The sequence below is a fragment of the Haliotis rufescens genome, unplaced genomic scaffold, assembly GCF_023055435.1.
Source record: "Haliotis rufescens isolate VD_foot unplaced genomic scaffold, xgHalRufe1.0.p SCAF_4, whole genome shotgun sequence".
Classification (NCBI taxonomy): Eukaryota; Metazoa; Mollusca; class Gastropoda; order Lepetellida; family Haliotidae; genus Haliotis; species Haliotis rufescens.
Window position 1 is genome coordinate 28590920 of NW_025964112.1, and position 27884 is coordinate 28618803.

General features: G+C 39.9%; 1 protein-coding gene across 1 annotated transcript in view; it reads right to left on the minus strand.

Annotated features, from left to right (window-relative positions):
- The window catches only part of LOC124150121 (obg-like ATPase 1), a 410349-nt gene that overhangs the window by 200434 nt on the left and 182031 nt on the right, over window positions 1–27884 (minus strand). The window contains exon 6 of the mRNA XM_046522047.2: window positions 16023–16198. Within this exon, the coding sequence (XP_046378003.1) occupies window positions 16023–16198 (176 nt within the window). The remainder of the gene's footprint in view (window positions 1–16022; window positions 16199–27884) is intronic.

The window sequence follows — 27884 nt, forward strand, 5'->3', positions numbered from 1 at the left end:
ATTGCAAATCATAATGAACTGACTGAACTGATAAATGTAGAGGATGGTAAGATACGATGGTTTCAGGCCATGTATTCACATTGGATACAACTTGTTGCAAAGGAGTTACATTTTGCTACTATGGTTGAAAGGAAGATTAATCGGTTGAGCACAGGATTATATAAGTTATTACAAAATGTACTATCACCCGAGTTGATACCTTTCAGACGTTTAAGGTGGGCTCTATCAAAAATAAGGAGAACATTAAAGGATAAATATCCAAATTTCCATCTGGTTCATAAGGATTTGCCATACTATTACACAGCCACCAAGGTACATTATGTAAGACATGACAGTACTGTTTATGTCACTATGATGTTACCAGTAACATCCAAAGATAGGGAAACACAACTTTATCAAGTTAAGTCATTCCCAATTCCTCTAAATCACACTTCTGGTGATGCCACAGTGGTTGGTGAGACCATACCATATATCACCATTTCTACAGTTGACGAGACGTTTTTGGAATTCACAAGTGATCAATATGAACTTTGCACTCAAAATCAAATGCTAATAAAATGCCACAATCTACCAGCTCAAAGATCATTTCAAAATCCTTCATTTGGCTTCGTTCCTTAATGATATTGACTTGGTGCAGGTCATTTTATGTTTGAACTAAATTCTGGCGACCTGTTGTTATCTGGAATTTCAAAAATTGTCTACTCTTGTGCAGATAAGACCAAGACGATGAAAGGCTGTAGTTTGTGCGTTATACCATTGTTGTGCAACTGTAGAGTGGATGGAGATGGAATGACCATACTACCTAGACTGACAGGATGTCATGAAGCAACCACAAAAACTAGTTTCAAATATCCTCTGAATGTAGGGCTACTGAGACACTACTTTTCGGCAGATGATCTCAGAGCAGAAGTGGAAAATTTCCTAACGGATGAACCTGCTAGAATTTCAGGTGGCTAATCATACCTTTTCAAAAATAATGGGTGATGATAAAAAGATAAGAATTAGTCTTCGTAGAGCTGTTAAACTCGCAAAAAAAATAAAAATAATTTACACTGACCCAACCGATCCTATTTTTATGAATTATTAGACTCCAGTAGGAGAGACTCAATTGTTATCAGGAAGCCTATATGTGATTTAGGGATGCATCTTTTGAATAATACTTTAACTAGCTCTGGCTATTCTGTCAAGAATGTTAAGTGTGCTAATTTTTACCAACAATAACCTAGCAAATATCAAAGCACTAATGAATGTATAGAGTTACCCAGGAAGGTATCTCTATCATGGGTTAAGGCAGGTAGACTGACCAGAATGATGGATGAGGATTACATAGCAAGTGTTTCTCTGATACATGGAAACGTACAATATCCCATAGTTGTTAATGAATCAGGTAAACCTTCTGCTCCACTACCTTGCACCACCGCTACTCAAACAGCTACTGTTAGGGAAGTAAATTTATCCATCAGTTCCGCAGGGACCAGAGAGCATTGAAATGTCGCAGTTTTAGAAATTTAAGTAATCTCAGACATAGCTAGTGTCCTCTTGTATAAATGTTGATGTTATACTGTATTCAAGATGTTACCTTACTACATGTTTTATGTTTTTGTGCTTACCTACATGCATTTATATATAATATATATGAATGGGTACACCTACCATATGAGAAAAACATATGTTGAATTTCATGAGAGAAAATATATCTGTTATATGTTACCAGTATGATGTATATGGTGCATTGCATTGCATCTCAGGAGTTCATTGATGTTTGAAAACGTATACTGTATTGGTAGATGCAGATCTTCTACAATAACACTTGTGAACAGTTTTACCATCAGGAATATGTATGTTGTGGCATGTTTGATGACTTGAATATTTGTTGATAGTAGATTGCATGTGTGATCACTGCCCAATGAGACATTTGACAATATTCTATATAGGTGCATGTCCATTGACTTTACGATAAGTTGATGTTGTTTTGATGTTGAAAAAAACAAATGTAGCAGAATGTAAAATAGTATGTATTTTAACTTACATATTTTAAACTTAGGTAAATAATTGAGTTAAGTATGGTAATAGGTCCTTAAGCTAACCTGAGCACTCTCTACTAATCCTTAGGTAAAGTAAGGGGGATAGTTATGTAAGGTCTTTAGTGATCTGGTCCAGCCACAGCTTGGCCAGTGATTGCCTTTTCTATTGTTTCTGTAGCATGTGACCAGGTTTTTAGCTTTAAACACTTCAATATTTCTCTTCTCTGGTCACTGCTGCGTTACAACTCGGCATGATTCACTGCACTGCACTGACTGGGGTAAGTTAATTTAGACTTCTTTAGTATTTATATTCATCATAAGGAGGTTAGGATCTGATATTTTAGTCTTGTTGAGTACACTTTTATCATTTTAATTGCATATTTCTTATATAGTATAATTTGCAGTATGATCCACATGATACGCAATGTTGTAAATATATTGCTTATTCTTCAAAGTCATGATACGTAAGTGAGTAGTGTGATACTAATTACACTAGCCATGACTTAATGTTAAGCAACCATATTGTTATAAGGTGCTTTCAGTAATTTATATAGTTTATAGCTTGAAGCTGTACCTATTAGAATAGATTTATCATTAGCAATAATTTATAGCTTACAGCTATAAATGTAATAATATATTGTACAGTATTTTAGTACACTAAGTCTTGTATGAGTTAGTTGATGATTATGTACATAGTTCTAGGAAAGTATTAGTAAATATGTACTGATGTAGTGCATATAAATATTAGGTTTATATTACTGTGTGTGTGTGTGTGAGAATGTGTGAGAGAATGTGTGAGAGAATGTGTGAGAGAGAGAAAGCGTCTGTGTGCTTATTATATACATTTTACTTAATTGTGTCATTTCATTATTAGGCATAGAGGCACATATAAAGCCATACTGTTGGCACTGACGTGATGAGCCTGCGTCCCTGAAACGAGGTTGGTATTTATGTGCTAATAGTTGTATGTATATATTGTTGTATTTTTAGGTGTATTGTATCATATAAATGGGATTTGTAGCTGTAATATATAGAGAGCTGATGGTTGTTCTGATTATATATGCTTAAATTCATGCTCATGGTAACAAGTAAATGTAATATGTTTGTTTAATTATACATGTTATAGATTCTTGTAATTGTATATTACTAATTCAACCTTATTATATTATGTTTTAGGGAATTATCATCCATAGCCATATTGTGGTGGGATCTCCATATCCCTGATATGAACAGACCGAATAAATCCCATGAACCCCCAAACAAGTATTCGTCGTCATTACCTAGACGTTATACCGCTGTAACACAAACTGTTGTGATTGTTGAGTCAGGTGAGATGTTGTTTGTTTACTGTGTATAGATGCTGAAGCTAAATTTCAACATTTACTTGAGTAATTATAAGAACAAACTGTTGTAGTCTTCAGTTAAAGAGGACTTCATGGACAGCTATCAAAACCCCACAAGTAAATTTCAACAACCAGTTACCAATCCCCCATCTCAGCATTCACCCTCTCTCAATCCAAACAAGAATGGGAACGGTACACATTTGAATCCAGACTGTGAAGTTTGATCAGATCTACAACAAAAATGTGTGTGTGCAGGCTGTGACATTCCACTTGGTTCATCCTTGTTTTGAAAGATATTACAGTCTAATGAACTATAAGATAACTTGTACTGCAGAACTTCACACACAAGTAGACATCATTTTCTAGGCCTAAAATACAACACCCGTTACATGAACTAACTGTAAATGAAATATTTTATTCAAATATATGATTTTTTTTAAAATACTATTGGTTTTTTTTTTACCTTAGGAAAATGTTTTCTAATTATCAACAACAGCACAAATATGTTTTGAGTCAGTCAGCAAAGGATATAACTAGACAGCTTGTTAAAATGAATTTAATATGAATTTTAAAAAACAATAGATTTATTGTGAACATACTATATTTTTTAGTTCATAACCTTGAGTCAATTTGACCTTCAATAACAAAGACAAGTATTTCAATGACATCCAAAAGGGCTATCCATGATATAAGCAAAATTGTATGTACCTAGATTAACATGAATATAACTTATTGAAAGAGAGTTACAGTGACTTACCACTTATTTCATAAAATTGTCATAACTTGTAAAATTAGATGCTAGTAGAGGTTTGGTGTGAAAGTAAAATTTGTGATGACACAAGCAATATTCCATAGATGTGCATTGTCAAAACACATGCACGTTGCACGTCCCATATGCTGCACAGGAATACAAGGGTCATGCAAGCTGAAAAACCAACAACTGTCTCTTGCTCTGTCATAGTTGATATTTTTAACAGAACACTAGATTTTCAGGTGAAATTGAGGAATGGGGAGGCATAGATTGTCCACTGGAGAAAAATGGAGAATAATTGAAGGTATGTTATACAGAGCTGTTACCAGACAACTAGGGTATCATCATAGCATTATCACTCATTTAACATGCCCAAACTAATGACCAAGCATAGCACCTAACAGTAAAGACCAAGCATTGCTGAGATTTGTAAGGCGTGTCCCCTTTGGCAGTGCCCCTGCATTATGGAACCAGTGGAAAACCCACAGATGACTTTCTGTCATAACGGTTAGGAATTGTCTCAAGGCAGTGGGATATCTAGCACGAAGACCAGTCAAACCTCCATTTTTTAATGACAGACATATCTGTGAACATCGAATGTGGTGCAGTGCACGAGTGGCTTCCTTGGGTAGAATTCATTGGTCAGATGAGTGTAAAATGTCTGCACCAGAACCGTGCGAAAACTTCAGGGATGCCACAGGAATCTGACTTTCAACGTCAACATTACGAAACAGGTTGAAAAGTGTGGGTCTGAAAGCAAGACGTCCTTTCAGAGGAATACGTCTAACTGTGGCACACAGGTGCCTCAGACAACAGTGGGCACAGCAGTTTGGTGGTCATCAACAGCAGCCCTGGGTAACACCATGTTTTCTGACGAATCAAGGATCTTTACTTTACACATGGTAGAAACAGCGTTTGTAGATGGCATGAAGAGAGGTAATATCCAGCAACAGTCCAAAAGCATGATAGGTATGTTGGCGTCAGAATCAGAAGCGTCAGAAGCTGGCATCACCTATGACAGCAGGACGAATCTGATGATTGTCAGCATTAGAAATTGGCACTAGTCCTGTAGTCCTTGCCAAACTGCCCAATAGTAAAGGTATCATAAGGACCAGCAGAAATTTGCCATTTTTAGGGGTTTTGCTATAAGTTATAATGATAAGGACTAGTGGACTGAAACTGTTAGTTTCTACCCCTGATTGTGCAAGGTAACATGACTGGTCAGTGTTGTGTGTACCAAAGTTCACATCCAGAGGTCATACCATTTGCCAAGCATATAAGTCAGAACTTTTGAGTTTCAGGATGACAATGCACATCCTCACACTCGTTGAGGTTGTTTTGCAGTCGACAGTCTGAGGAAGCAAGGTATCAAAACATTGACCTGGCCAGCCAAATCTCCATACTTGTCACCAATTGGGCACCATCAGGATATTCTGGGCCAAAGAGCTTGCAACTGACCTCAGTATTTCGAGAATTTGCAACAGCTTAGGCATGCCTTACAAGAAGATTTTGTTTGTTTGTTGTTTAACACTGCACTCAGCAATATACCAGCTATATGACGCCAGTCTGTAAATAATCGAGTCTGGATCAGACAATGCAGTGATTGACATCATGAGAATCGATCCATGCAATTGGGATACGATGACATGCATCAACCAAATCAGCGAGCCTATTCTACCCCGAATCTTCACGGGTCCTTACAAGAAGAATGGCTAAGGGCATAACGGGAGGCAATCTGACATTTGATATTCAGTATGCCAAGATGATGTCATGTCATGTTGATGCTCACGGGGTATGGACCAGATACTGACTTTACTAAGCAGAATGCATTCCACCATATCATTTCTAAATGAATAATTGATTCCCTTAAATATGTTTTCTCGCATACATGATATGATATCCCTGAGATGTCCAAGCTCTGCATGGTTCAAAGACAAAGTGCTGGTGTGGTGGCAGTTAAATTCAGACAAAACCTCAAAGCATCTGCATTTACATAGGGCTTCTTAATGATGAATGCAGAAAAGGCATAGGAAAGAATTACATTTTCAAAATGGCTACCATGATTGTCATGTTAAATAGTGGATCAGAGTTATATGACAAAATCTCAGGAATCTGAATATTCTGTATGCTACATACTTTGCCTGTTATAACAGTGTGCAATTTGCTACCTATCTTAAGTATTAATAACACAGGGTCAAAACAGCTTGCATGAATGCACCTTGGATTCGCAGCCAACAATTTGGAGTTAACTGACCTTGCCATTCCTCTTGCTTCTGTCATCAAAGAAAAACTGGCACCAGGATGTGGGGAGGCTGGGTACATAACATATGGAATACTCAAGATTCCTGTAAATTTTTAGTATTCTGCAACAACAGCATGCATTTATCCCACATATTGGTGGCATCATTCCGTAGACGGGAATGTCAGAGTAACTCTTCATTCCTTAAAAATAATGGAGCAGAGGTCCCGCAGGGGCCGAGGCCCATTATTTTTAAGAAATTGCGAGTAACAAGCATAGTCCCCTACTTAAAACGCATCCCTACTTTAACACATTGACAAACATTCTCTTATTGAAAATATTTGAAAAATAAACCAGAACTCTTTGTAGTCTGTATTTATTATACTGTGCGAGTCGCCCTTGCGTGATGCATGAGGAATGAATTCTCTGCTACTGTCGCACGTGCACCAAGCTCCGTGGTGCAATGCATGTACACGGTTCGTCATAATTTCATGGGGTCCTAAACTTGTATTGTACAATCACTTTCATGTTGAACAGACATGCAGATGGGGATTATAGGAATATAGAGCCCTGAACAAGGATATATATATGTTCATCTTATATTGTTTTCTTGTCAAAGGTGTATCTAATAGCTTTAAATAGGAACATTATTATAGATAACTCGCTGTAACACAACTATTTGAAAGTATTTAATAGGTAATTTTACACCATACTGTCATGTGTCGCCATAGCCGAGGTCAACAATTAGATGTTCTTAAATCTAACAATGCAAGTTCAAACCAGCTGGCGACACATGCTTTCAACAAAATTTGAAATCATTCCCTTGTCAAAATATTTAAAAAATAGTTTCTTCTGTTTAAGTATAAGTTAATTGAAATGTTGGTGCAAGATTATGTAATTGACAAACAACTCTCCATTCCTTATAAATAATGGAGCGTTTAAACAATAGCATTAAGTAATAAATGTGTTTGAATCCTGGGTGACCAGGACCAGATGCATGATTAGGCTGACTACTTCACTGCTGAGTCAGTGTTGTGTGTTCACTAGTCCGTATCTTCAACACCTTAAGGCTGATACTTCAAGATATGGAGTGCCCGGTAGGAAACTGAACAGAAGGGTACCACTGTAGATAAATCCTAACAGAAGACTATCTTTCATGAAGTGATAAGGGGTTTAATGTTGTGTTCAAGACTGGTGCACTTATAAAGAGACACAGATGCATGTGTGTGTGTATGTGACTGCTTGTATTAGTCTACACTCATGCTGTCTTTTTAGTTAAAGTAGACAATTTATGGAAAACAAGTCCTTTATTTTACTGTAATGGTGATGTGTTGGTATAGATCCTTATACCATTGTCAAGCAAGGCTGAAAAATGAACATGGTAAGGATGAAACCGCTCACTCAGTTATTATAGTGCATGGTAACACATGGCTCCCAAAACTTACTTACATTTTTACTTAGCTCAAGTTTTACACCGACATGATGTTTTTCCCCATCTCAAAAAGCATTATCAGCTGATCACCATGAGCACATAACACTGGAAATACAAGTCAACACATCAGAACTGAAGTATGCAATTTAATCCCATTGTAATACTATCTGGTTATAAACATGTGTTCCTTGCATATCTGGACTTATGTTTGTCATATATTTTATAAATTTTATTCCAAATTTCCAAATTTCATTCAATATTGTTTAAGTAATTTCAGTGAAATCACCGTTATTTAAAGCAACCAAGGTCAGATTACTATTACTGACTCCATGAAACAAACTTTAGTTGCCAGAGAATGGATACATATATTATAAATGCCATACTTGGACTCGTTAAAAGTCATAATTGTTGCAATTTGACAAATATACGTCACCATCACCTTTTCGCAATCGAAAAAGTGGGAAGTCCCCTAGGGTGACTGGTCAAATTGTTCCATACGTAAAAATATCCTGCAACTGCAATCACCTGTACCAAAGTGCTATGCCTATGGTTCTTTTAATTTTAAATATATATAGTGAAGGCTGCATCTGAACAAACACGATATTGGAATATAATATGCCTGATAAAACAATAATTTCAGATAAAATTTCTTCTGACCATTGCATCAAACTTATTTGCAGTTGTATCATTGGGTAATTTTTAACTGAATCACTGGTAGATTGGGAGAAAACATGTGTTCAGCTGATTACTATTTTTGGCTTAGTTTACGAGAAAATACATACAGTAATCTTTATCACTGCATATAAAACAATGCCTTGGAGATCAGGTAATACTATATAAATGGTAAATCATCGTGTCCAGGGATGTTTTATATCAAATTTCATATTTTTATTCACCAAGTTTGTTATACTTCATTCACCTGAATAGTTCGCTAAAGGATTACGATGTGGGATTTTTAAAGCGTATAAATCTCGATAAATCTTACTTTTACACTATGAATCATAAACAACCACTATTCTTATCGTTTTTCAAACTCTGAAACGTACATCATAGATAGTGTTAGGTGGGCAGAGCATGTACTGTTGTATTTGGGAGCCTATATGATTGTGTTTCTTTTTGGGGTTCGTTGATATGGATGCCGAATCCTGTCCATTTTGAGCCCAGGTCAAAGGACCCGTCTGTGTAAATGTGACACCAATTTGGCCATTTTTCATGAATGTATGCTAATGTGATGGATTTAGCGGTATTTGGATCAGTTTCTTTATTTAGTCTGGTGGAGAGAGATATGTCGATTTTGAGGGGTTGATGTTTGGGTGTGAAAGGTATTATTTGGGGCTGTGTTTAACTGTTAATTATTTAGGTTGTGTATATGTAGGTAATTTATTAAGCGCTGAGGATTTTTGCAAGCTAGAGCTTGGAGTCTGGGGCTTTTATCACGATATAACATTTATACTAAGTTTTCCTATAATAATTAGATCCACATCAAGTGCTTTTATAAGTTATCATAGTGTAATATTTATACAACATTTCATATAATTATAGTTTAGCAAGTAATACTTATCATCAGGTAAAATGCATATACAAAATATCAGTAATAGCTTTGTAGATAGATGCTAGCCTAAGGTAACAAGACCCCATCTCCCAGACATAATATCCAATAAGACAAAAGATATGTCTCCATAGTCTTATAGATTACCTTGAACTATTTTATCTAAGTAAATCTGTCATCACCTATATTAGAATAACATTCAGCAATTACTTCAATTTAGACTCATTAAGGATTAGCCCCCATACAAGCTCGTCTATAGTGATACCATAATCTCTTTCCAAGCACCCGGTAAATATGTGAACAAGATTAGTGACAGTCCAACAGGATTAACAGGATTAAGTATTCACCTCTGTCTAGCCATTCATTTACCATAGGGCACACCCCATCGTGTATCAACCAATCGTATTTCTTTTTATTGTTCTAATTTTTGTTAAAAACATACAAAAGCAAAATGTTAGGCAGAAGGGGTTTGTCGCTCTAACCAAGCAGATCTCTCTCCCACAGCCCAGAGGGTTGTACCGACTCTCTGTGGCACCTTCAGCTATTTTCTAAGATATTGTAAATTGCTCATTGTTAATTGTTTTTGTAAAAAAATTGTGATTAGTCTCCTGTGACTCCGGCTCTTTGCTGACTAATTCCCCCAAGAAAACCGGCACGCCATTTGGAAGGTTTTGTTCAACCGAACAGTACCATAATAATTCCATAATACCAATATTAGTTTTAAGGATCTGTTGGATTTGTTGGTTTTGTTGGGTTGAGGCCCAGTAATTTATTGTTAGATGTTCTCGGCGTAGATCCTGGGGTATTTTGCCTGTTAGTGCCTGTAGCGATATGCGCAGCGTGCCATGCTGAGTGCGTGTGATTATCTTGAGTGCTTATATATTGAATTGAGTTTACTTTATCGTTTAATGAGGAGTTTAAGGTGTTGTATATTCAATATATTTTTTATTTAATTAGTGATTTGTAAAGTGATAGTAGGGTCTCCTTGGAGGACCCCAGTTGGAACCTGTCAGGCAGCATAGTGTGTTTAGGTCTTTTGTGCATCTATTTGTTAGATTTTTAATGTGAGTACCCCATGTGAGGTGTTCATCAAAGATTAGTCCAAGGAACTTGGTTTCTTTTTGGAATTGTATGTTTTTTTTGTTTAGTTGTAGTTTGGGGGTGTTTGCAAGCATATTTCTGTGTTTGAATAATATCCCTGTGGTTTTTCGGCATTTAGTGAGAAACCCCATTTATTTGCCCATATTTGAATTTTATTCAATGCATTCTGCACTAATTTTTGAGCCATATTTATGCTTCTGGTGAGAACTCAGAGGGCTTCATCATCCGCGTATTTGGAAGTTTGAATTTTATTGGGTATTCCCTCGAATAGGTCATTAATCATAACATTGAAAATGCTATCTTGGGGTGTGCCATTCTCCCAAGGGACACTGGTCCGACAGCGTTTGGTCGATACCCACGGTTATTTTGCGATTGGTTAGGAAATCTTGGATATAGTTTATTGTTTGGCCTTTAAGTCCTGCTTTTTTTATCGTTTTTGTACTAGCCCCTTATGCCATACCATATATCTAGAAATATGCATTCTGTGTATTGTCGGTTTAGTTGGCCCTAGGACATGGTACAGAATATATATGGTAGGTGGAGTGAGTGAGTGAGTATGGTTTTACGCCGCTTTTAGCAATATTCCAGCAATATCACGGCGGGGGACACCAGAAATGGGCTTCACATATTGTACCCATGTCGGGAATCGAACCCGGGTCTTCGGCCGCCCTATGGTAGGTGGAGGATTAACAGTTACAACAATTGCATACATGTGAGTGACTAACATGGGTAGGTGAAATAACAACAACAGAAGAATAATACTGTAACAACATGATGGACAGAACACATGATGAGGAAGTCAATCAACAGGAAGGCAATTAAACAGGATTAAAGGGGCACTGATCTAAAGCAATTCCTCGGGACTGGTTGTTGCCTTTGTTATTGTTTTTTCCCCGTGAGTACCTGGATGATACGCAACAAAACTGAGCGTGACACGAGACTGGGCTACCGTCTGCAAGGACAGCTTAAAAAACTTGGAGCAAAGACCATATTATATATGGTCTCTGCTTGGAGGCAATATTTGTTTTACGCATTTTTTAACACTGATTGGTTAACCGTGATCTATAAGATTTCGACAAATGGCGCGTGTTAATTAATTTTTTCAGCCTAAACAAACAGACAAAAAGAACGGCGGAGGCTCATCGGATGTCGTTATTTGGAAATACCCCTGATGGTTATAGTTTAATAATAAACAAGCGTATAGTTGACGAAGTCATCTATATCCCCCACCTATTTTAACACGTTATGGTCCCAAACCAGGTAACTGACCCAGGATTTATCTTAGCCCATTTCAAAATAGCTGTAATGGAAATTCTAAAATATACATTTCTAAAACTCCTTAATATCAAATGGCACCAGTTCAGTATGTGCTTTATATATAGACATGCAATGTTTGACAAGGAAATATTTAACAGTTTATTTGTTATATTCCATAAGTGAACCCACCCTATAATAGAACCTAAGTCCAACTTGTTGCCATGGAAACGTTAAACATAATTTTTTTATAAAACTCCTAAATAGCAAAAGGCACCAGTTCAGTATGTGTCTGGTAGACATGCAAAGTTTTGTAAGAAAGTATTTAACGGTTTTTGAGTTAGGTTCTATAAGGGTGGTGTTCCTTTCCGGAGCCTAAGTCCAACTTGTTGCCATGGAAACGTAAAAAATAAAAATTTATAAAACTCCTAAATAGCAAAAGGCACCAGTTCAGCATGAGTCTGATAGACATGCAAAGTTTCGTAGAGAAATATTTAACGGTTTCTGAGTTACGCTCCGGAAACAAACAGCACCCTTATGGAACCTAAGTCCAACTTGTTGCCATGGAAACGTAAAAAAAATTAAAATTTATAAAATTCCTAAATAGCAAAAGGCACCAGTTCAGCATGAGTCTGATAGACATGCAAAGTTTCGTAGAGAAATATTTAACGGTTTCTGAGTTATACTCCGGAAACGATTTCGGGACGCACACACACGCACGCACGCACGCACGCACGAACGCACGCGGACGGAACGGAAAGAATTTTCGGATTTCGGATTGCGTCAATCCCTTGTTTTGATCCATGTTTTCTAGTATAACCCTACACTTGTGTATTTGTCGTCATTCACTTGATGCTCAGTTAATGAATTTATTACAGGTATAATTAGTGGTAGCACCACTCAGAATACCTGACAAAGGTTCAAATTTGGCATTTATTGTGCCTGGGGTAATTATTCAATCTAAATCCAGGTTTGAAGTGAGTTGAAATGTGTGTTATGTAATATGCATATAGCAGCCCAGCAAGAGATGAATGATCAGTTGATTTACTTTTTTGTAAATCAACGGATCGTTGCTAGTCATCAAAGGATTAATAGAAAATACATTGATTGATTAATCACTGTTATCTTGCACGGTGGATATGTCAAAAGTGAGTGTTTACATGTCTAGGTTTACTAAAACAAAGGGAATACACTCATATCACGGCGTGAAGTGCTGATGTAAAAACAACATACTTTGTTCAAAGGGTTAACCGATAATACGTTGATTGATTGCTCATTGTTATCTTACTCAATGGATGATTTTAGGGACCGAGGACGTTATGAAAATACTTGTCACGTGGGCTTTCTCGGCCAACCTTTGAGACTTGACACCTATGTGAAACACCTGAAACAATCTAAGTGATCAGTTGAGAAACGAACACGGGATATAATATCCCGAAACGATATATATATATTTAAAATATTTGATTGTTACAGAGACACGTGACATTGAACAAGTTTCTTTGTATTGCTGTTGGATATTGTTCCTTTGTGTGGATATTCACGGATACATTCCTCGAACAAGGAAGCTGCCTACAATTATACACATAAATTTGGTCGGTTATAATTATTATATTTGCATTTTGTTTTCCTTCATTTGCTGTACCATTGGACAGATTCATTCTTGTTCCTCAACGTCTTGGTTGGAAAATTCTTCGATGCGCGATAGACATTGTGTTCACAAGTCTTTTACTTTGTAAGCGTGTATATATTACAGTCAATTTGTAAAATGTGATTCTCTCAGGCAATTTATAAAATGTGTTAATATTTCAGTCATTTTGTCTGAAAAATCTGTCCATTTCTTTAACAGATTGACTAAAATTGATTAAGATGATCAAAAGAGCCTAAAAATATCACAATAGATTATTATGTAGGATTAAAAGCCAAACAATATAGAAATCGTAACATTTTCAGTCTCTTGGTGATGATATTAAACATAACAATGTTAAGAATTCGTTGTCACAATAATACAGATGGACATATTTTTCAGTCAATTTGTAAAAAAACTGAATATTCAGGCGTTTAAAAAATTTCCTAACTGAACATTTTGCACATTTTGACTGTAAAAATATACACACGATAAAATTAGCAATGCTCAGGAGAAATATTTACTCTGTGTTGCAAGTCAAAACAGTGTAAACGAAAATCGCACAATTACTTAACAAGTGACCTTTCAAAACTTCGTCACCATTACCGATGCTACACACAAAGATACCTACATTTCCTTATTATTTCCAAAACTGTATTTCATTTTGTTGATCAATGTGACCATACGCCCTTATGTATACTGTCAATAAAAGTGACAAATGCGCTTACTAATTGTGCAGTACAGGTTACGAACTAGTCTAGGTTTCTGCTATATCATCCGGGTACTCACGGGGAAAAAACAATAACAAAGGCCACAACCAGTCCCGGGGAATTGCTTTAGATCAGTGCCCCTTTAAGCATACACAGGTGAGGTGAAGTCATGGAAGTTGTAGAGGTATTTTAGTGCTAGCCAACTGATGATACCATTCTGCAATTTAACATGTACATGTATATCCCATTCACTGTAAACTGATTCCGAATGCCTGACACGTACCAACTTTTAACATCTTTACATATGACACAGCCAGGTAATTGAAACACTGACCTTCAGTTCTACAGGCCAACACTCTATCCATTATGTAATGTTAACATGGAACAAAGACATCTGTGTTGCTTGTAACACTCAGTCTACTCTGTGTTCTTTTGGTACACTGCTTTAGCCTTACAACATGGCAACTACATGTCTCAATAATGATGATGGCATCACACCTCTGACCTACGACCTATGACATAACATCAATTCTATTGTAAACACTAAACAGAAGACCACAGAGGCAGTCCTGTAAAAATTATCAGGACCAGCATTCCAGAAAGCACAGAGAAACTCCTCATGATTCACAATCTTGAGGTTTTCATTCAGTGATAATCTGGAGTCAAATTCTAGAGTGAAATGTCAGAGTAATCATAAGAGCAGCAAATCATAACATTTTTTTTTACATTTTCATATTATCATTATCATATACTTGTTTCAGGTACATCTTAGCAATACTTTCTTGGTCCTTATTGAATTATTATTGTCTAGATCCCCTGCGACACTGGCAACACCATCATACAGTAACATTCTAACACTCTGTATTTAGGAAATAAGCGACAAGTGGGAGTCATTTATTGTCTAATAAAACAATGCAGGGAAAATGAACCATGAGAGGCAAGGTCACGAGTGGTTATTCTCCCTGCAATGTTTTATTGTTTCGATAAACAACAACCAAGAGCTATCAACATTATGTACAGCCTCTTTAAGGATAATGAAGTAATGTACAAGCTATAAAAATATTTACCTATATTTTCATAATGATGACTCCTTCATTAGATTGCAACCCCAGCAATGTCGGACAAGTCCATTTAATGCACAGGTGGGTATTTCCATGAAATAAACCACACTTCGTTCTACATTGTTCTTCACGATTTATCACATAGTATCTATTACACTGTCATTCATATTCAATGATAAATTGTGTCATTGTCATTTCTTCTCTGAAAAAAAAATCAAATTCCCTCTTACCAAAGTTTATCCTTCCGAGTCTCGTATTCCATTTCAGTCATTTTCTTTTTTATATGCTCTGCTACCACTGTTTGTTATTGTTTGTGGCCAACAAATTATTGACTCCTTTCAGTTATCTCATTTCACATCACTCCCTTTGACAGCCTCACGTGATAGCCATTTGCAACCTACCATGTCTACCTCACAGGAAGCTTCAATGCATATCTCACATACAGAGGTCATCAAAGACAGACACTTCATAAAATAGTTTTTGTTCGAGCTTTCAGGGCTTTGTGGTCTTTGAAAGAAAGTTAAAAGGAAGTAAGACAAAAGTTTGGATATTGACTTTTTTTCTATAAAAATTATTTTTGGTTTATTTTACTGGCAGGACCAAACCTGAATCCCATTGTGCCTTGTGGTGTCTGAGAAGATTTAACAGATTTTTCACAATTCAACTTATTTTTCCTTAAAAACTTATTTTGAGTATATGAACAAAGAAATCCCATAATGGTGCTCAACATCTTCATCCCTTCTGCCAGTTCAGAAAGGAAGTCAAAAGGACAGATGGAAAGACGGGCAACAGGCTGATGGCAACAGATGGATGCCACTTAAATATATACCATACACCTAAAGCTACACATTATTATTATTATTATTATTATTATTATTATTATTATGTTTTATGATACAGTGTTATTTTTAACATTTGAACATCCACTTACATACTCTCCCTTTTTTCCTTTCTCTCCTCCACGTCCCACCGTCTTCTCAAGAGGATCCATCTGCTTTTTTAGGAATTCAATGTCTTTCAGTCGTAACTCATCATGAATGATTTCAAGATCTCGAGCTGGGTCAACATCTCCCTCAACATGAACGATATCTTCATCATCAAAACATCCTGTGGAAAAATTGAATCTCATGACTGTATGAAACTGAACACCAAAATTATACATATACATTTGCACTTGATGCCTATGCCAAAACAACTGCTTTGTCTGCCAAAACAATGAATACTTTTGCATGATATAGGTGGAATATTGTGACTTGAGCAGACAATTTTCACACATTCATCACTACACATCAGCCTTTAAACATTACATGGAACAGGTGTCCCAGGCACCTCAATTCTCATTACAAAATCATCATGGATTCTGAAGTTAATGATTTTCGAATTATTTTCTTACAATGAGATATACCATATAGTAATGTCATAATAATAACAACATAATATAGTTATTGGTCTGCCATTGCAAGGACAATTCTGAATAGTGAAGATGTCAAATTTTTATTTTTTCTGAAAACCCCTCTTACTCGGAATGGATGAAACTAGGTAGTCTACATGGCGACTGGATTTTGTTGAACGATGTGATCAAGAAATATTTCTTGTCTGTTTATAATTACACATCCTGTAGTTATTTCTGAAGGAAAATAAATCAGGTATATGACACATCATTTAACTTACAAGTAGGCACAAAATGGAAAAAATATGGACCCCACAGATATGAGGGCTTTTATAGTTTTCGTTCTATCTGGTTTGTCACATGGTTTGGCCGAGGTTTTGATGTCTCAAAGTAAAATCCTTATGATTTTTTTGTACTGGTCAAGTAACTAATTACTTTTGAGCAAGTGATTTTTTTTCTTTTCATTTTTATGAGACACTGGCAATATCAAACACTTAACAGCTGCTTAACTAAAGAGTATTCAAGGAATGACATATTTAAAAAAATTCTCAATAATATTTTTCTTAACAATTCTTGTTAAACACTATAACAGACCAACTGAGGAACATACGTGTGATTGTATACAAGGGAAAAACAGCTTTGCAGCAGTATGTGCGAAAAAATATATATTTATTTTTAAATTCATAAATGTTAAGTCAAATTGATCTTTCAAATTCAAAATCATGCCATAAATGTAATGTATAAGAGCAAAAATTAGAAAATATCCCAAATGTGAAACTAAAGCTGAAAATATTCATTGAGTATATTATAAATATACTGAACAACAAAAGTTCCTGTGACATTGAATAAGATTTAATGCAAAGTTATGTTTTTTATCAAATCTGAAACAATTTCGATTTGCAACAGATAAAAGACTCCTGTAAGTGTTCAAATGGTTTTATTTGCCATACTGACTTCAGAAAATGCGTGATTTCATAAAAAACATGATCATGCCAAAATGTCAATTTACAAATCAATAGCGTGTGTGTCCACCTCTGGTTGCGATGCAAGCAACACATCTTCGTCTCATGGAATGGACCAGGCATCGCACAAAGTCCTGTGGGATATCTGTCCATATCTGCTGAAGCATGTTTCGAAGTTCCTGGTGTGTCTGTGGAACATGTGATTGACGTCGAAGATGCCGATCCATCTCATCCCACATGTGCTCAATTGGTGAGATCAGGGGAGCGAGCCAGCCAGGGGATGACATTCACATTGTTTTGTTGAAGAGAATCCTGAACAAGTCGAGCAATATGAGGCCGGGCGTTGTCATGTTGAAAGGTAATGCCTGGGCCATGACGACGCAAAAACGGTAGAACAACAGGGCCGATGATCTCATCGCAGTAGTGCTGTCCATTGAGATTTCCCTCTACCACTATCAAACGGGTCCTGTAATCCTACCCCATACCATAACTCTGCCGGACGTAACACTTGAATCCGTCCATCGGAGCTCTAGTTCATCCTCGCGCCCAAAATCGATGACGGGGGGGGGGAATGAGGAACGATCTGTTGGGCTGGCCTGGGAGCTGATTCTTTGCAATGAAGTCCCAGCACAGGCCCAGATGCACGGCTCCGTGTGCTCCCTGCTCAAAACGGACCCCTGTGACGTCTAGGGCGTATAGCTCACTGACACGGGCTGCTGTAGCGAGCGCCAGTACGAAGACCGTCTTTTTCGTCAGATTGTAGAATGACGATGTTTCGAGTGGCTCGAAAGGCGCGTCTCTCAGCGAGGTGAGAATGACATTCAAGTCCCAGGCCGGGGAAGGGAACTTCGCCTTTTGGTCTTCAAGTCTGAATGAGCGGAGCAGTGCCTGGAGTTCTGGGATTTCTATCATGCGTCGATCTTTAGGAACTGCCAGGACAGAGTTGAGTGCCACAAAGGAGGTCATGATGGAACTGCCCTTGAGCTTACACTTGTGACGCAGATGGAGCATGGACTCGGCCAGGAATTGAGGCGATGCAGATGTGGGGTCTTGGTGCTTACTCCTGCAAAAGCTCTCAAAAGATTGCCACTTGTCATCATTAAGGCTCCTTGTGGTTGGGCGATGTGCCACCGCTCTGGTCGAGTCGCCCTTGGCGCCCAAAATGCTCTCTGTAAATTGACCAGACATGAAGACGTAACCTGTCTGGTCCTGGGTGTGGCTGTCTGCTGTGTGAGGGTGGATCAGCAGATTTTGCCAATCTGGGAGTGGCAGGGGGTTGACGTCGGATAGCTCTCTGAGGTCGACGAACCGGCCGGAACGTGCAGCCCGTGCTTGAACATGGCGGTCTTCCTCGCTCTGTTCAGCTTGAACGAAACAAAGGTTGAGTGGAAACAGCCGATTCTGGATCTATAAAGTTCATTATCACATCCCATCCTGTTTACTGGCTTGAAGTATGATAAGGGTTAGAACATATATGTTGATACTTGCGATTTAAACTTTGTATTTTACCAGTTTCAACGGAGCTCATGTGTTGCACGTCTGACCCGGCACTCGCTTGGTGGCGGCCGCCCTCATCAAGTGTCCTTGATCATGGGGTCAGGAGGAACAGACGTAGGGTCTGACCAAATAGTGTCTTTCTTATCGATGCCCGACCCTGGGGAAGGTGCCATCGCCTCCAACCGGTCAGTGAGCCAGTCTAGATCGTGAAGACTTGCTCCCATTGCATCGTGAAGAGGCACCAGGCGATTTGGTACCACAGGAAAAGATGGACTACACTGTAGAGACGACATGTAAGTCTAGGTTAGTCATATGTGAGGGCGTCTGTAGAGGTGCTTGTTGAGATGCAAGGAGAGAGGCGCCTGTCAAGGCGCTTGTAGAAACCCTGATAAAGGTGCTTGCAGAGACGCTTGGGAAGACGCCAGGAGAGGCACCTGTAGAGGTGCTTGTATATGTCGTCCTTTTTTCATATTTTCAGGGTTCTAAAAACTTAGCATACAAGCATATTTACATGTTGAATTAATTCCTGCATCATTTGGTATCAGCAGGTCAGTAATCATATGTTGTTTCATTATTATGTTAACATAAATTCAACAGCACTAGCCAGAATGCAATTTTCTTTCAGTTGCTTAGCAGATAAGTGTAACACTAACCATTACATCATTTTTAGAATTAATATCATTATGAGGCCAGGGGCTACCAGGGGCTTAAGCGTTGGACCTCCGTGGTATGAAAGCCAATCATTTGTCCGCATGTAAGTCCAACGTCAAAGACGCCTGAAGTTGTAATTTGACAAATGAAAAAAAATCAACTAAAAGTTCAATGCTGTACATGTTTAAACATCGATGTGACCAAATGTAATAAAATAATGGCATATGTAGAGATGTGTTGTCAATCAAATCTAGTAAAATCCTAGATATTTTTTTATATTTATATACTTATCCTGCATTACTCATTAATGTATATTACTGCTTGTTCTTGACAGAGAAAAGAGCTGTGTGAGGGTCTTTGCTTGAAGAAATTGCTCCAACTAGCTGAGAGGCCAGCCCATCACGCAGCTCAAAGCCCTCTGTAAATGGACCAGACATGAAGACGTAACCTGTCTGGTCCTGGGTGTGGCTGTCTGCTGTGAGGGTGGATCAGCAGATTTGGCCAATCTGGGAGTGGCAGGTGGTTGACGTCGGATAGGTCTCTGAGGTCAACGAACTGGCCGGAACGTGCAGCCTGTGCTTGAACATGGCTGTCTTCCTCGCTCTGTTCAGCTTGAACGAAACAAAGGTTGAGTGGACACAGCCAATTCTGGATCTATAAAGTTCATTATCACATCCCATCCTGTTTACTGGCCACCAGGGCGCGACCAAAGTCAGATTGAGGTTCCGTGTCGATCTGATCTTCTGGACGACTTTGGGAAGGACTACAGGTGGCGGAAAAGCGTACGCTTTTAGTCCTTCCCAGGGGACGCTGAAAGCGTCGACTGCCATGCCAGTGGATCCGGTACCGGAGATATGTAGGTCTGGATCTGGTAGTTCTGGCTGGTGGCGAATAGGTCTATGTTGGGGAGACGGTGGTCTCGACAAGCAAGAGAGAAGGTGTCTGGGCGAAGTTTCCACTCTGTGGGAGCCACTTTGCCTGGCCGAGACAGGGCATCCGCAAGGATGTTTCGACAGCCCGGGATGTGGTGGACCTGGAACTGGATCTGCAGATAATCCACCAGGTGAAACAATCGGAACGTCTGTTGAAGGAGCAAATTCGAATGAGTCGTTCCTTGGTTCCGGAGACACCATATGACAGTGATGTTGTCTGTCGAGATGGAGAGCCAGGCGTGTCTGAGCGCCTGCTTCCAGTGAGTGATGGCCAAGATAAGCGCTTCCAGTTCGAGGTTGTTGATGTGCTATAGGCACTGATCGGCGGACGACAGCCCTGAGGCGACCTGTCCCTCCAGGTGTGCGGCCCATCCCTGTAGGGACGCATCTACGAAGAGGGGTAGAGAGGTCGTAAGCCCTGTCAAGGAGACGCCGCCTAAGACATTCGATTCCACCGTCCACCACCAGAGATGCTGCTTAAGATAATCTGGGAGGACGGTATAGGAGTCGAAGGGTGAAGTCCTGGTGGAGGAGTAGAGTGACAGGGTCCCGATGGTCCAGCAGGCAGTTGTCTATGTACGCTTTGAACTGGATGTCCCGGCAACGGAGGTAAGAGGCTATCTGCTTAGTAAGCCGTGTAAATAGCCATGGGGCCGAAGAAATTCCAAACGGGACGACCGCCCATTGATAATGGACTCCCATGAAGATGAAGCGGAGGAATTTCCGGTCGTCGGGATGTATAGGGACGTGTAGGTAGGCATCCTCGATGTCCAGGCTGATGAGCGCCTCCTGTGCCTGGATCCGGGATCGCAGTAGCCTGAGCGTGGTCATCCTGAAGTTAGGTGGAAGCGCCAGGTAGCGTTTGTTGAAAGCGGCGAGGTTGTGGATCATCCTGTTTTTGTCCGAGTCCTTCTTGGGGACCAGGAAGATGGGTGAGTAGAAGCCCGGTGTTATGGCTGGGGCGTGTACAACCTCTATAGCTTTCTTGTCTAGCAGCGCGCCCTGATGTTCCCGCTCAGTAGCTACTGTTGGGTTGGGGGGTATGTATCCACTATGGGTGACAACATCAGTGGCGGGTCGTCTACAAGCGTCAGCTTGTACCCGTGTTGGATGATGTTGGTGATGTATGGGTCCCCCAGAATCTCCCAATTCTGCCAGAAGTGAGCCAGTCTCTCACCTACTGGGGTGTCGACAACTTGGACAGCTTGGGGTGGGAGGTCCCAGTCGTGCCTGTCCAGTGGTTCACTGGAGTTCCCTGCTGCTGGCGTTACCCCTCTTGGGGTAGCAGCGACGGGACTGGTATAAGCCTGAGGACTTTCCTTTCCCCTTGCCTCTGCCTGAGAGGTTGAGGTGGAGCCCCGCCCCCGAGTCCGGAGCGTGTTGCGACGTGGTTGGTAGGAGCCAGACTGGGACGCCTTAGCAAAGTCTGGCTGTGACACCCTGGCCAGGGCCTTGATAGCTGTCTCATCAAGGGCGAAGGCTGAGACCCGGGCGTGTGTCTGGGATATCTGTCCATTAAAGAGGTCACAGCCGGACCAGGGTTGACGCAAAAGGTCTCTCTTGAACTCTGGGTACCAGTTGGACTAGGCAAGGTACCCAAGGCGTCTAGTGGTAGTGAGCTCGATCAGAGCGGCGCGCATGTGGGAGCGCGTCTGTTCCACCTGGTCAAGTTAGATGGTCAATCCTATGGGGGTTGTCCTCCGCTAAGTCCTGCAGTATGGCCCTGGAGGACGAAGCCATCAGTGAGAGAGGTTTGAGCATGTGGCGAATCTCGGTCTCCACGTAGGCGAGTTTGTTGTCGGAGACTGTTGGACTGTTGGAGGTGGAGCGGTTCAATCCCGTCATGCGGTGCATGTCCTCATCTAAGGAGTGAGCGTGGTCCGCAACTTGAAGAGAGTGGACTGGGAAGTCATCTCGTCTATAACGTGGGGCCCTGAAGGACTGAGTCAGTGACAACTTACTAAAGTCCTCGTCCAAAGCTGAGATCATGTCTCTGATCAGTGGGTCAGGAGGGATCAAAGTGGGGTCCGCACGGATCGCCGTCTTGCTATCGACCTCTAGGCCAGGCGTGGGAGCGATAGCCTCCAATCTGTCTGCCAACCAGTCTGCGACCTGGTCAAGACCCAGGTAGGATCCACTGTCCATAGGGGTGTCGTCATAACAAGGGATGAAGGCGCCCTCCGAGGAGTCGGATCGATAGCCACTGGAGCGCCTGCTAACCAGGGAGCGGCTCCTAGATGTATGACCTTGCCTAGAAGATCTCTTTCACTCCGCCATGAGGACGTACTTGGCAAGGGCGCCCGGGCGTCTGTTTTGACGCCGTGCAGATAGGGGCAATCTGAGGAGGCGTCTGTGGAGGCGCTATGAGAGGCACTTGTAGAGGCGTCTGTAAAGGCGCTGGCGCTGGATGGCTGTCACGCCTGTAAGTACTGAATGTACTGGAGGAGGGAGACGTCTATCATGGGCGTCTGTGCCGTAGGCGGGGGCGCCTGTGGAAGACCGAGCGTCTGTGCCATAGGCTGGGGCGCCTGTGGAAGACTGAGCGTCTGTCCGCAGGATGGTATAGGTGCCGTCTGGTACGTGAGCGCGGTTGTCAAAGTGCTCTGGGTAGAGACTACAACCCTGGTGTCCGACATCAAGGTAGCAGTTGAGGTTCGGGGGTGATCATCCGAGATAGCCGATCTGGAAGGCGAAACCTCGGAGTGGTCTGACATCGTGCGCTGGTGTTTCCTGGCCTGCTGTGTTCTGCGTTTATTACACACGGAGGTACTGTCTGAAAGCTGTGGGTGAAAGCAGTAAACAGTCTTTACATCGGTGACCTTGGAGGCATTGAGATGTACAATTAAGGCACAGGGGTTGGGGATCCCACGCCGACATATTGCGCTGGCACTTTGAGCAGGAGGGCATGATATCTGCAACGAAGCAGTGTAAAATCACAATGCGTCCCCGCGCGATTATGTATGCTATAATTTGTTTATCCCACTGTGTGAGTTTATGAAACAAATATTACGACAAACATAAGACAACATACAACAAACAAACAATACATGCGATGAATCGCCAATCGTGGGGTACCAAGCAAAGAATATAGAACGCAAACCAGTCCACTAACTGCTGGCTACGCAAAATATTCAAGATGGCTTCTTGGAGCAACAAGACACCTGGCCTTATGTTTCCTTTTGAGAAAACGCCAGTAAGTGTCCAATAAAGTTATGCACATGTGGCCGAGTTGATTTTATTGCTATTTTGTAAATATTTTAGTAAAGTCTTTTAATTGTCTCGTTTCTGTTTTAGCCTGTTTCTGTCTCAAGCTAGATTACTTAAGCAGTATGAAAACAACAACAATTAGACTAGCTCCAGTACTTACATAACTACTAACATAACAATAGCCACTTTCACCTATACAGTCACCAACAGCACAAGCGTCTTGCTTTGTTTTCCTTCCCAGCTTCTGTGTTATGTAAGTAAAAGGTTTCTTCTGTTTTTTGCTGACTTTGCTAAATTAGTTGGTCACTTACACTTGAAGGATATCAGTGGTTCTTTGGACTGGATTTCAAATCAGTGGACGATATATTTGTGTTCAGGATCTCTATAAGGTTAGTTTGTGTTTGGTTCATATTTATGTATCTTGTAGATATGTCTGTGTATTTAGTTTTATGAATTAGATGCATTAAGGTAATGCATTGATTGGTAATTATATATATTTTATAATATATCTATATATGTCAAACTGAAAATAGTTTAAAAACATAAACTAGTACTTCATCATAAGTATACATGTTATCTCGATATCTTCAGATATTCCATACCTTCCCTCTTAATTTGTTAAACACTTCAGTTAAATCTAAACTAAATCTATAATCTAATTTAACTATTAATCACTACTGAAATACCATCTAACTACATGTGTGAATGCAGTATGTATGTGTGTAGATTATGATTGAATGGATACATATGAAAAGGTCATTTTACATGTTCTTAATTTTATTGGCCATTTCCTTTTTCTTATGCGGCCTTATTGTTTAAATTTGTTCTAGAATATGGCAATTGATGCCTGTGATCTGCCAACGCTGACATAGTTGCCAGCTCATTGCCACACAGTGGTAAGTTATGTGTACATTTTGTGTATATTGTGTTTATATTATGTTTATATCATGGCAATCTGTAGAGGCGGTATTTGTGTAACCGTCTTAAGTATTTCTATATGTAATTTGGCTTAAAACCACAAGGGTAAGTGTAATTACTGCTCAGCATGTTTGATACATTAATGTAAAATATCACGTGTAAATGTTTATAGTATGCATAGCATATTAAACTGGATGAGCCGTTTATACGTTGGTGTGTTGATACTATGATATGTTTTATTTCATTTATTAGATATTTTCATTGTATTTTTAGAGTACAGAGTCCAGAAACAACTAGCGTGTGCGCAAATAAAATCAACTGTCAACTCACACCCCAGTAGCCTGTTCTGTGTTTACTGCACTAACCGGAGCCTTGCCCGCTACTACATTTTGGAGCCCCCAGTGAGGACTGACAGCATGGTGGAGTACATCCTGAACATCGAGGGAAATCGAACCTAGCGTTCATCATCAGTCGTCATTGGTTGTCTGTGACTTCCAGATATCATCGGTGACTATAACTGTGTTGTTTGACCATTCTACGTGTGACGATATCTTTACAGTGACTGTGTTGTGATATCAACGACTACATTGACTATTTTTTAAATCTAAATAATTGCATTGCGTCGTGTTGGTGATATGTTTTCATGTGCGCAGTCACCCTGCTTTGTGCAATGACGAGAGACATTCAACATGAAACCAGATTCTACGTCACCTCAGTGAATGTGTGTATTCAGAGACCATGAGATTCAGTGACAGTTCTTGTGAACATCATTGCTATTTTATTTGATATGCTTTGAATATTAACTACTTCTATAACTAGATCTACCCGTAACTTTCACTTGTGCATACCAGTTGTAAAAGGCGCCGCGATTCGCTGTGCGGAGTTGCGTCCCTTTGCCACGCCAGAAACCTATGATTGTGGGTTCAAATCCCGATTCGCTCCAATTATGTTTCTAGGTTTGTTAGCACCATACCTGTACTCGTGGGTTTCACCGAAGTGGTAAACGTCTGAGACCTGCATCACTTCAGTCTTTTCTCCCACATTAAGCTGACACGCGGTGATATAACTGGAATACTGTTTAAAGCGGCGTTAAACCCAACTCACTCACTCACTTGTGCATATCGTTACACTTCAGCTATTGTTTGCCATTCATGTGTATGCTATGTCAAAGATGTATTTGCTTATGCTGAGTGCTATACTTACCGTTTGATTGCTTTCGCATTATTGTTCTGCCATACTTACCTGTTGTTTGCCATGCCGTGTTGATTGGTATTCACTTATTGATGCCATATCTGTTTGACTAGAACCGGGTACCCGTGACTTGCTTTTCAGTGTGCATGTGTTTGAATTGATATTCATAACTAAGTCTCAAGCCATTTAAACTTTAAATATCTAAACTTTAACATAATATCTAACTTAAAAAAATCTCTACATTTAGGTTAAATTCAGTATAAATTCTTAACTTAGCGTTAGGTTATATATCATTAGCTTAGTATTTATTACTTACTACTAGATTACACATCGTTGACTCTTGGTTGCTTGTGTAGTAATTAGTTATAAATAAAGTTGGTAGTTAGAGGAGTCATGATGTGAAGGTGTTGTTCTCTTAAGATTGTTTTTCCTTGGCGGCTGTCTTCAGCTGTTCTGCTAGTTGGTAAGTTGGTGTCATTTGTCTATATGGTAAAGTCTCGTTAAATATTCTATCTCTGTCTATCCCTTTTGCATGCCCACTGCATTTGCACTTTACTAAACATCAATTGAGCACAGTTAATCTAACCTTTTAGTTTAGTGTATAATTACCTTCCACAATAGTTATCAGCCCCCTACTTCTCAGAATACTGCTGTGGTATACGGCATAAAATATGTAAGTTTGCTTTTTTACAACGCCAATACGGCATAGTCTTAATTCCCCAGTACCCCTCATGTCTTAGCTACATTAATTAGTTAAATATGTAATTGTGTCCCTAATGTAATCATGTAATCAGCAGATTACATTTCCCCTTTGCTTCTTCCTCATATGCCTTTTACACACGGTTAGTGTGTTTGTAATTCTGTATTGCACTCAGCTGCTGAATTACTTGTCATTTTTTCATAATGTAGTGATTCAGTATTGCACCCATTCACTGAATTGCTATGTAAGTGATAGTGTCATCACATTTTCTTTTCTGTATTGTTCACAACACCAAGGTGTTTGGAAATACATTTTTTCAGCCATGGCTGAAGGTGGCATGTCTCAAGAAGACATAGATCAGCTGGTTAAAACCTTAAATGCACTTAAGCTGCAACCCAAGTCAGATACCCCAGAGGATTTCTTGGCTTGGATGCAGGCATGTATTGGCAAGGCTAGCCCAGAAGTAAAAGCAGAACCTGGAGGGTCAGATAGCACTGAGAATGCTGAGGTTCCGCTAAAACACAGCACTGTGGTAAAAGTGGCAGATGTTCCACGTTTACCTTTCTTTTCTGGTGAGGCCAGCAAAGATTCAAGCTATGACCTCTGGCGGTATGAGGTCAGGTGTCTCTTTCAAGACAAGCTCCACTCAGAAGATACGGTGAGGCAGGCAATCCGACGATCTCTGAAAGGTCCAGCTGCTAGGGCATTACTTAGATTAGGAGCTCATGTTGATGTTAATTCTATCTTGGCAAAGATGGATAGTGTCTTTGGGGATGTTAACACAGCTGAGACCCTCCTAGCTAAGTTCTACTCAGCTAAACAGTTGGATTCAGAGTCAGTTGCTTCTTGGGCACTACGTCTTGAAGATCTCCTTGGACAGGCCGTGGATGCTGGAGAAGTACAAGTAGGCAAGACAGATCAGATGCTGAGATCGATGCTGTGGACAGGACTCGTTCCAAGACTGAAGGACATATGCGGCCACAAGTTCGACAACAGCCACACCTTCAGTGAACTACTTGTTTCTCTCCGAAGAACAGAGCAAGAGGTTAATAGTCGGTCTGGGTCATCACAAAAGAAATCTACTCCCGCAATGGCTGCTGTGAAAGCTGAAAACAAGGAACTCGAAGAAATCAAGGGAATGATTAAGAAACTCACAGGTGAAGTGGCAGAACTGAAGAAAAAGAGCGATTCACCATCACAGGGTCCACTTTCTTTTCCTTCAAGACCACCACCAGGACACCTTTCAGGTAGAGGGTATGCACCCCCTCAGGGACCCCCGAGGCAGTTTCGAGGACCTTCCACTCGGTTTCCTTCTCCCACATTTCAGGACAGTAGTAACTATGTT